The sequence below is a fragment of the Danio rerio genome, chromosome 7 (genome assembly GCF_049306965.1).
Source record: "Danio rerio strain Tuebingen ecotype United States chromosome 7, GRCz12tu, whole genome shotgun sequence".
NCBI lineage: Eukaryota > Metazoa > Chordata > Actinopteri > Cypriniformes > Danionidae > Danio > Danio rerio.
Window position 1 is genome coordinate 71869754 of NC_133182.1, and position 10247 is coordinate 71880000.

The 10247-nt window shown below is 32.8% G+C and overlaps 1 protein-coding gene across 3 annotated transcripts in view; it reads right to left on the reverse strand.

Moving 5' to 3' along the window:
- The window catches only part of galnt18b (UDP-N-acetyl-alpha-D-galactosamine:polypeptide N-acetylgalactosaminyltransferase 18b), a 195329-nt gene extending 185546 nt beyond the window's left edge, over positions 1-9783 (reverse strand). For all 3 annotated transcript variants that reach the window (XM_003199013.7, XM_009303592.5, XM_073907529.1), the window contains exon 1: positions 9282-9783. In XM_003199013.7, coding sequence (XP_003199061.1) covers positions 9282-9519 — 238 coding nt within the window. In that variant the 5' untranslated portion in view covers positions 9520-9783. The remainder of the gene's footprint in view (positions 1-9281) is intronic.
- Between the last annotated feature and the right edge of the window lie 464 nt (positions 9784-10247).

Genomic DNA, 10247 nt, shown 5'->3' on the forward strand with positions numbered 1-10247 from the left:
AACATATTCATAACTCATTAAGAAAATAAGCACAACCCTGTTAGACCATGTGCAAAGGCTGAAACCTTATTTATCCGTCCTTAAAATTGCAAAAGTGGATTCAGACACGCCCTTAAAACTTTTGCTTTAGACTTTGCACCTAGATCATTAAAATAGAGCCGTATGTATTATATTTTCTCAACAGAAAACTTTAAAAAGTTTGACAAGTGATTTTTTAATTTAACTATGACACTGTTTATAATACAATAATGAGACCATGGTGACAAATTTAACATCTTTTTCTTCTGACCAGCCTGATCATTCACACAGCTGGAAGCTGGAAGGGCATCCGCTGCGTAAAACGTGCAGGATAAGGCGGTTTATTCCACTGTGGCGACCCCGGATTAATAAAGGGACTAAGCCAAAAAGAAAATGAATGAATGAATGTATTAAAATCCAACGATGTGCTTGTTAGCATTAGTTAATACACAGTGAGGTAACATGAAGTAACATTATATAAATTAAATAATATTAACGTTAGCAAATATGAATAAATATAAATGTATTACTAATTGTTTACTCACGTTAGAAAATACATTAACAAATAGACCAATATTTTAAAGCATTACCTAAAATAAAAAGTGTTGAAATGTTTGCTGTTTGTTCAAACTACATTGGTGAAAATATTAAACACGTTTTTTTTTCAGAAAACATATTTCTAAAGGGGCTGTCGGCTGGATTTTGGTAACAATATATATGCAAGGAAAACAAAACTAATTACTATACAAATTAAGTTATGAAGAGGAAAAAAGTATTGAACACACGAAGAAAGGGTGGTGTAGAAAGGCATGGAAAGCTGAAATCTCTCAGTAATTAATCAGCAACCCTCTGCCCTTCGTAATTGTAAACTAATATTTGCTGCTTCAGTCCAATATCTACATTAGCAGAATGATGAAGATAAAATCAGGGTGGACATTTAACCAAGACAATGATATAAACACAGCCAAGTAAACTCTCAAATGCTTTCAGAGAAAGAAAAACAAGCTGTAGAATGACCCAGACAATCACCTCACTTGAATCCAACAGAAAATATAGAATGAAGATCAGATTTGATAGACAAGACCCACAGAACTTGTACTCGTGTTAACCATGGTACTTATTTAAAATAAGCTGAAACAACTCAAGGTTTTAGAAGGGACAACTCAATTGTTCTACATTCAATAAACTTAAATTTGTTAAAACTAATAAGCTAACTTAATTTCTTCATGTTGTCCCAACACAAATTGTTTGTGTGGAACTCAGCATTTTTTACTGTAATACACCCTCCTAGCCCATTCCTGAAGCCTACAGTCGTTGCCAAACAGCAAGACGTGTCTGTGGCTGCAGCTCGGGAATGTTTGCTCAAATAATCATCTGTAGCTACTGCCTCTCAGCTCACTGTGGTCTGTTTGCACCATTGATTCAGCTTGAGCGCTACAGTGGCTGTCTGCAACCCATATCAACCTAACTAACTACCACTGAATCATCTCTCTAACGATGAAGTGTCTTTTATAACAATGCAAAAAATAAGAAGGCCATTAATATTATTATGTTCTTTCTTGAGCAAGACAAAAATGTAATTTATGAGATATTCAGCGAAGCAGGCAAATCACGCTGTGCATGCTGCCGTAGACTAATAAACCAGAAGAGAACAGCAAATCGCTTGTGTTTTCAGTTCTGCAACAAATTAGTGCGTTCAGAAGTACAGCTGAAAACAAATCCAGGGTGAAGCTTGCGCAACAGTGAGAAGATACAAATGCTTAATTGTTACGTATTTGTTCAGCAGAGGCATTTCAGGAAAGGTGGATTTATGCCATTCTGACTGCAAGAGGCAGAATTCACCCTCTGCTTTTAAACTGGCATTAAATACAAGAAATATATATATTAAATATATAAATACATGAAATATATACACTGAATATATTCACAAACCATCAATTCATGAACATAAAGCTGAAGACAGAATTATTAGCTCTCCTCTGATTTTTTTTCCCCCCAAATTTCCCAAGTGGTGTTAAACAGAGCAAGGCATTTTTCACAGTATTTGCTATATATATATATATATATATATATATATATATATATATATATATATATATATATATATATATTAGGGGTGTCAAAATTAATCGATTCTTTGGTGCATCGCGATGCAGACGCGGACAATTCGGTATCGGTTCAGTATTAATCATAACCGGTTATTATTACTGACGTCATTTACCTCATATGCGCTCTGTCGCGAGGGAGGCGATCGCGAGTATTTACAACGCTTTAACTACTTAAAACTCATAAACTGTGCACAATTTCACTGTGTGTGTTTGCTGGATCAGTCTTTCACTGACATATACAACAATAGCCCCTAATTCACTGAGATCGAGAGAATGAAAGTAGCCTACTCCATTTCTCTCTTTCTCTCTCGCTCTCGCTTTCGCTCTGTCTCTGTCTCTGTCTCTCTCTCTTTCTCTCACACACACACACACACAGAGGCCCATTTGACCTGCTGGGGTGGCTTTTCTTCTCCTCTCGGCTGTTTTACAGCATTACGTTTGGATACAGAAACGAGCGCGTGTCTGCAGAGTTTTCTCCACTGTGTCTATCATGCATCAGCTGTGAGATCGCCGCTGCCGCCTGCCGCTTACCAGTGTCACTTATCTGAAGAGCGCAGCGTGCAAGAGCCAATTGCAACCGTTTTTGTTGAGGGTGTGACCAATCAAAGAGGTGTAAGAGAACTAGACAAGGATCAGAAATTGAGTTAGATGTTTATATTTGTTTATATTATTTGCTTAATGCTCGTTTTGTTTAAAGTTACAATCAAAGAGGTGTAAGAGAACTAGACAAGGATCAGAAATTGAGCTGGATGTTTATATTTGTTTATATTATTTGCTTAATGCTCGTTTTGTTTAAAGTTACAGTTCGTATATCTGACTGTTTGTATTAAATGACAAAATTGTATTACAAATAATATATAAATATAAATATATTCATACATTTTAATACAAGAACTGCTGCTGTGAAGAAAATATAAAACTGTGTATGGAAAGCATCATACCGAATGCACCGAAATATCGAATTGAACCGAATCGATGGCATGATAATCGTGACCGAACCGTGAGACTAGTGTAGGTTCACAGCTCTAATATATATATATATATATATATATATATATATATATATATATATATATATATATATATATATTATATATAAGACTCTGACGGAATGAAAACCTTGGATAAAAATATGACGCTTTCATGGTATGGGGATTACTGCTCAGAAATATGTTCTTCTGGGTGAAAAATAAAACCTTTTTCTTACTGAACACAAGATATTATATTTTAAGAAACATTTAAAATTTTTCTGTCATCATTATATCTTACTGGGAAGCCAAAATGCTTTTATTTGCATGATTAAAATGATGCAGTAGGCGATCTACCTGCAGTTGTCACATGCCTTCAAAACCGTGGGTTGTGATCCGTACGGATCATGGATGAACAGTGATCCGTTACAGTCCTATTATGTACTGCAATCATGGCAAAGATAAAATAAATCAGTTATTAGAAAATATTTATGAAATGTATTATGTTTAGAAATGTGTTATAAAAAATTCGACTGATTTCAACTGTACATAAAGGCTATACTCTTCAAAATATAAAATGCAACAGAAGTAATCATTTGGGGAATTGTTTTTGTGTGAATAATATTTAAATGAAAAACTTTTCTTGCTATAAAGCTACACTCTTCCAAATAACCCATTTATGGTTAGATAAAGAGCTTGCATTCATGCAAATGAAAATTTCAAAGGGGGTAATTAAAAAAAAAAAAAAAACATTAAAATAATTTTACAGAAATAAGAAGAACAGAAATAGTTCACCAAAAATAACAATTTACTCACTATTTACTTTCCCTAAAGTGGTTGAAAAACCATTATGAGATTGTCTTTTTGGTCGAGCACAAAAGAATCTTAGAAACCACTAACCATTGACAACCATAATAGGAAAAAGAAATCCTGTGAAAGCAGCCTGATCTCACGAGGAAACGCAAGTATTTTACGTTTTGTCAGTTTAGTGGTTGATTCGTACGAATTCGTACGAGTTCAGTCATATGAAAATGTATGATTTTAAAAAGGAGGCATGACACCTAACCCCACTCCTAACCCCAACCGTCATTGGGTGATAAGCAAATCTAGTAAATTGTACGAATTAGATTGTACAAATTAATACGAATTAGCCACTAAATCAAAAAGTTACGAATTGCCATGAGATTCCGCTGGTGAAAGTCAATGGTTACCAGTTTTCAGGATTTTATAGCTTAAATAACTTATATTGATTTCAAGAGAAAAAAAAATAAAGTCAAATTGGTTTGTGACAAGTAAAGGAGTATGTGATGAAAAAATTGTCAGTTTGAGGTGACCCATCCCTTTAATCTGTTTAGCTTTGCCTTTACTGAATGAGCACTGTGCTATGTCCAACAGATCGCATTATTGTGTCTTTCTTTTCTTTTTCATTCTTTTATAATCTATTTTTACACATTTTAATCTGTTTTTAATCATTTTTATTAGATATTTTTTCTTATACTTGTCTTTTTTTATTCTTGTTTATGTAAAGCACCTTGAATTGCCACTGTGTATGACATGTGCTATATAAATAAACTTGTCTTGTCTTGCCTTAATAATCCAAAGAATCGCTCTCCACAAGTATTGGGTGAAGTTACACTTAAAGGTAATAAACTGTATTACAAACTTAAGTAACTTAAAAAAAAAAAAAAAAAAAAAAGTAACTCAATGCATGGCTTAGTTATTTTTTAGTTATTTTTGTGTTGTTGTTTTTTAAGATCAAGATAGGCTTAAGATTAAAAAAAAATATTTTTAAATGTAACAACAAACCTTTAGTGAAAAGAAGAGGTTCCATTAATTTTTAAGATTCCTAATCAAACTATTGATATCAACAAAATAAAATGTTTGTAAAAATTTAACTACATTCTGTTTTGTAGCAGTTCTTTATTAAAGTTAATCAAATAGGTATTTTGATTCTTTTAAAAATGTTCTTAGAAACTGTGTGCTGAACTATATTGTAAATACCAAAAATACTGAAAATGAAAGTTAAAAACATCCAGGTTTCTCAATGATTTACATTTTGTTATGGAAATTACTGAAGATCCATAACAATGCTGGTCTAAAAGTGCTAACATTTGATGGGATGTTTAATCAGTAGAGAACTTTTGAAGAGCTTATAACGTGTAAACGTGTAAATAAAAAAATTTGAAAAAAAAGACATCGTCCTTCACACACACAAAGAAGACACAATACCAAAGAAAAAAGAAGTATTATGTGTTTTCTATGACAAGAAAAAAAACAAGTATGCTTGAAATGCTGTCGTTTCTATGGTTGCCAGTGCCAGTTTTTGCTTGATTTGGATGTCTTTTGTTCATCTTCAGTACATATTTTAACTTAACAGAGTTCAATTGGAATGTTTTCAACATCTTTTTTAATGTTTGGTGCACACCAATGTTCAAATGGCAGCATTAGCGATCGCAACATACTATATAATCATCAAGCTAAGCCTGCGAAATGTTAACATACACGCATAAGATTGCAACAACGATGCTGAAAAACTAGAAATGTCCTGAGTTTGAAAAGATCTTAACGACCTGCGCAGACAGAAGCAATCAGTCACTTTTCATAATTAATGTTCAGCCAGTGCCAAGTTCATTAAACACGAGTCTCTGAAGAGGAGCTCACAATCATCAATGGTCTTTGTGAAGCTGCCAGATCACAAAGCAGAGGTCACACCTGGATAAAAAGTGCCATTGACAATGAGGAAAGGTGCAATCAAGCTGATTTCCAACAGGACAGGACAAATGTTCAATTGGTATTCAGGTCATGAGGATGAGACTCTATGGATTTTTCGCTTTATCTCCAGAGAGAGATCCTTTCCGCAGCTGAGTGCGGTTTGAGAGCAACCCTCACCCCAGGTCAAGTCTGTGCACGGTGCAGACTGAAAATTTACCATGGTAACCACTGTGTCCGTTTAACAAAACACTGAAGTTACACTCACAACAACAACAACATACAGTTGAGGTCTGAATTATTAGCCCCCCTGTATATTTTTCCCTTATTTCTGTTTAACGGAAAGAAGATTTTTGTCAACACATATAATAGTTTTAATAACTCTAATTATTTTTCAAGAAATTCAGCTTAAAGTGACACTTAAAGGTTTAACTAGGCTAATTAGGAAAGTTAAGTAATTGTATAATTATGGTTTGTTCTATAGGCAATCAGAAAATAAATATTGCTTAGGGGGGCTAATAATATTGACCTTAAAATGGTTTATAAAAAAATGTTAAACTAACCAAAATAAAACAAATAATACTTTCTCTAGAAGAAAAAATAATATAGGAAATACTGTGAAAAATTATTTGCTCTGTTAAAAATCATTTAGGAAATATCTGAAAAAAAATTATTAAATTAAATTAACAGAAGGGCTAATAATTTTGACTCCAACTGTATATCTATTCCACTACTGTACCAGTAGCTATTAACTTATTTCATGTTGATTTATGAAACATTTCTGCAGCTGTTGAATGGGACACAGTTATAGTTAGGGGCATGTTTAGTTTTTTTTTTTTTTTTTTAGGACTGGAAGGGGTAGATGTATAAGTCAACAGTGTAATTGCAGATTAGGCATGGGACGATAACCGGTTTCAAGGTTTACCACGGTTCGGAAAAGTCAAGGTTTTAATAGCTGTGAAATGTGCTGTTATACCATTTCAAAAGTATGTGAAAGGTTTTTTGAATGTATTTTTGTGTTGTAAAGAAATTTTTTTTTTTTTTTTTTTTTTTAAACTAATGAAGAGAGCAGAAGTCGATTATTTATTTTAACTATTTAGCCTGACATCTTTACTGTTAAAAATATTTTTAATTTTAATTTGTTTTTGTTTTTTTGTTAGCAAAATATTTTACATTTTTCTCAAAATAAAATCAATTGTTAAATGGGGAAAAAGTTTTTTCTTGTTTTTTTTATCTAGACATTTAAAGTGAACTTATTTTAGAGCAGTTATCATAATACCATGACACATTGGTATTTTTATCCACGCTTATACCATAGGAAACTTATACCAGCCCATGCCTATTGCAGATATGTGTGCATAAATTAATTACAGCTGTAATTACGACAGGTATTTTTAAGTATAAATGCAAAGCTAAAATTTGTGCGTGACTCTATAGACAAGTACATAGCAGACATAGTAAACATATTAAATATAAAAATATAAAATAGATCCAGAATATCTTTTTTAATTACAATGACATCACTGTATTTTAATAATAAATTTAAATTAAAGAGAAAAAGACAGAGAGAGAGAAAGAAATACTGATTGTTAAATGTACAGTTTTATTCTAATGTATTATTTTTATTATTCTTATTATAGAGAGAGAGAGAGACAGAGAGAGCAAATTATTATTATTATTATTATTATTATTATTATTATTATTATTATTACTATTTGATTATTTTGTAAATTGCAATAGATCTTCCAGGCAACAGTTGTTACTATGGTACAACTTGGTGAGAAAGATACTTTAGTTGCATTTACATTTTTTTATTTTTTTTGGCATAAATGCATCAACTTTTGCGACTGCATCAGCAATGAAATATCATTACTTCATAACATCATTACTACATAATACCTTTTTTTCCTGCAGACTTTCTGGTTCTCAGCTGTTTTCATATTTCTCATTTTCAGTATTTTTATTTCTCATTTTGTGAAAAATAATTAATAAAAGTGATTATTTAGTGTTTAATAGTGTGAAAGTCATTTTTAAATATAAGCATTTTGCCCTTGCTCTTTAATTATTGTACACAACCACTGCAAGGCAGGGGGTTAACAATTATAACAGTTTCTTTTGTTTTCCATTATTTTGTACATTATTAATGGTGTTTACAGCATTATTCAAGCAACTGAATCCTCAATTAAACTATTCTAATATAATTTGACATCAAATGTTGCTTAACAATTGCTGTCAACAACACAATTTGTGTAAAAACTATTTTAAAAATGGGTAAATCTTATGTTACACGTTATATTGTACATTTTGTTATAATAAAATGTTATAATTCACAATTTTAGTGTTGGCACATAAAGTTGAAGTCAGAATTATTAGCCCCATTTAATTTTTTTTCTTCTTTTTTAAAATATTTTCCAAATGATGTTTAACAAAGCAAGGAAATTTTCACAGTATGTCTGATAATATTTTTCTTCTGGAGAAAGTCTTAATTGTTTTATTTTGGCTAGAATAAAAGCAGTTTTTTATTTTTAAACACAATTTTAGGGACAAAATTATTAGCCCCTTTAAGCTATATTTTTTTCTTGATAATCTACAGAACAAACCATCATTATACAATAACTCGCCTAATCACCCTTACCTGCCTAAGTAACCTAATTAACCCAGTTAAGCCTTTAAAATATTGTTACAGTCATCATGGCAAAGATAAAATAAATCAGTTATTAGCTATGAGTTATTAAAACTATTATGTTTAAAATTGTGTTGAAAAAATTTGCTCTCTGTTAAACAGTAATTGGGGAAAAAATAAAAAAGCGGTCTAAAAATTCAGGGGGGCTAATAATTCTGACTTCAACTGTATATTTTGCTTAAAAGTGAGGTTTTAATATTTTTTGCAGATACCTTTCATTCCACAACATGCAGATACACTTCAGACGTCTATTACAATAACAAATATAAATATGCATATATGCAAGTTATTTCAGTGACTTTAAAATTTTAGTTTTCCATCCAACTCTTTCTCAAAAACACAATCTTACATACATGTAGTGACGTAAAGTTGCTTTTATATTTGCACATTCGTTCAGTGACATTTTGTGGCGTGCTTCTTATATTGTTTACCATGGTACTGTGAATATTCTGTCTGAAATCATATGTAAATATTACTTCAAAACAACATTAGCACTATTTAATTCACTGTGAACAACGTCTAGATACTAGAGATACTCACTATTTGGAATTTGCAAAGATTACTTTATTAAGGAGAAAGTCCAATTGTGTGGATGTAAAACCAACTTTACCTCAATCATTCATGTTACTAACGTATTATTGTAGCCCAGTTTGTGTTGTTTACAGTGCTGCTATTACACTTTAGCCACTTACATGTTTATAAGCATCTGAAAAAAGCACAACTATCAGGGCATATCAAAACTTCTCCGGTCCCCCAAAGCACCCCAGAGGGTTAACACATGCACCTTCGTCTTACCTTGTATATGCTGATTGACAACATTCTCCAGCCGATCCAGTCGCTCTATAATCCGCAGAGTTTCTCCTTTCCTGTCGCCTTCCAACTTTTTGGCCGGGACAGGCACCGGCACTTTGATGTACACATTAGCGATGTAATTAGTCACCCATCCGACGTACAAAAGACACACAATGTTGGTCATGCCACTTAGTATCACACACGTAGACACCAAAGTTTTGGTTCTTCTGGTGCAAGCCATTCCGACATCCCTCCATATAGAGTCCGAGACACAGCGGACAAGTGCGCCTGCCCTCAACTCTGAATGGACTCTGGATGGAGAATCACGCGTCTGAAGCAAACGTTACAGTCTCAGCTTCATGTTTTGTATCAGCCCTGACAGATTCCGGACACTAGAAATGTGCAAAAATGTGCGACTATCGTCTTGTTCCGACACGAAGCGGCGCGTCCTCCATCTGCGGCGGCGAGCAACGGTGTGGAAGAAGCAGAGCGAAGGTGCGCGAGTGTGTGCGCGCGCGCGCGAGTGTGTATGTGTGGTTTGATCCTGAGCCTGTTGACCAATGAGATGAGCTGTAATCTATGGGACCAATTGCACAATGATCCAGTAACAGTAAAGGAGGTGCTTTATGATGACAGAGGCTCCCCGGTGTTCCATATAAATAATAATAATAATAATGAATAGCAAGCTAGACTTTAGGAAAATGATCGGGAAGAATAAATGAGCACAGGTGTTTATTTCACGTCTTCTTTTAATAATTTAATAAAACATACTTTATTAGGTTAATTTAAATAGGAGATTAAAGAAGAGTTGTAGAAAAGTGTGAATTAGATTCAGTTAAATTTATAATTTACGCAATTCTGTCATAATTTACTCACCATTGACTTGTTTTCAAACTTTTCAAATTTTCAAATATTTATTTATTTTGTTTGTTTGTTTCTTTGTTTGTTTGTTTGTTTGTTTATCAGTTT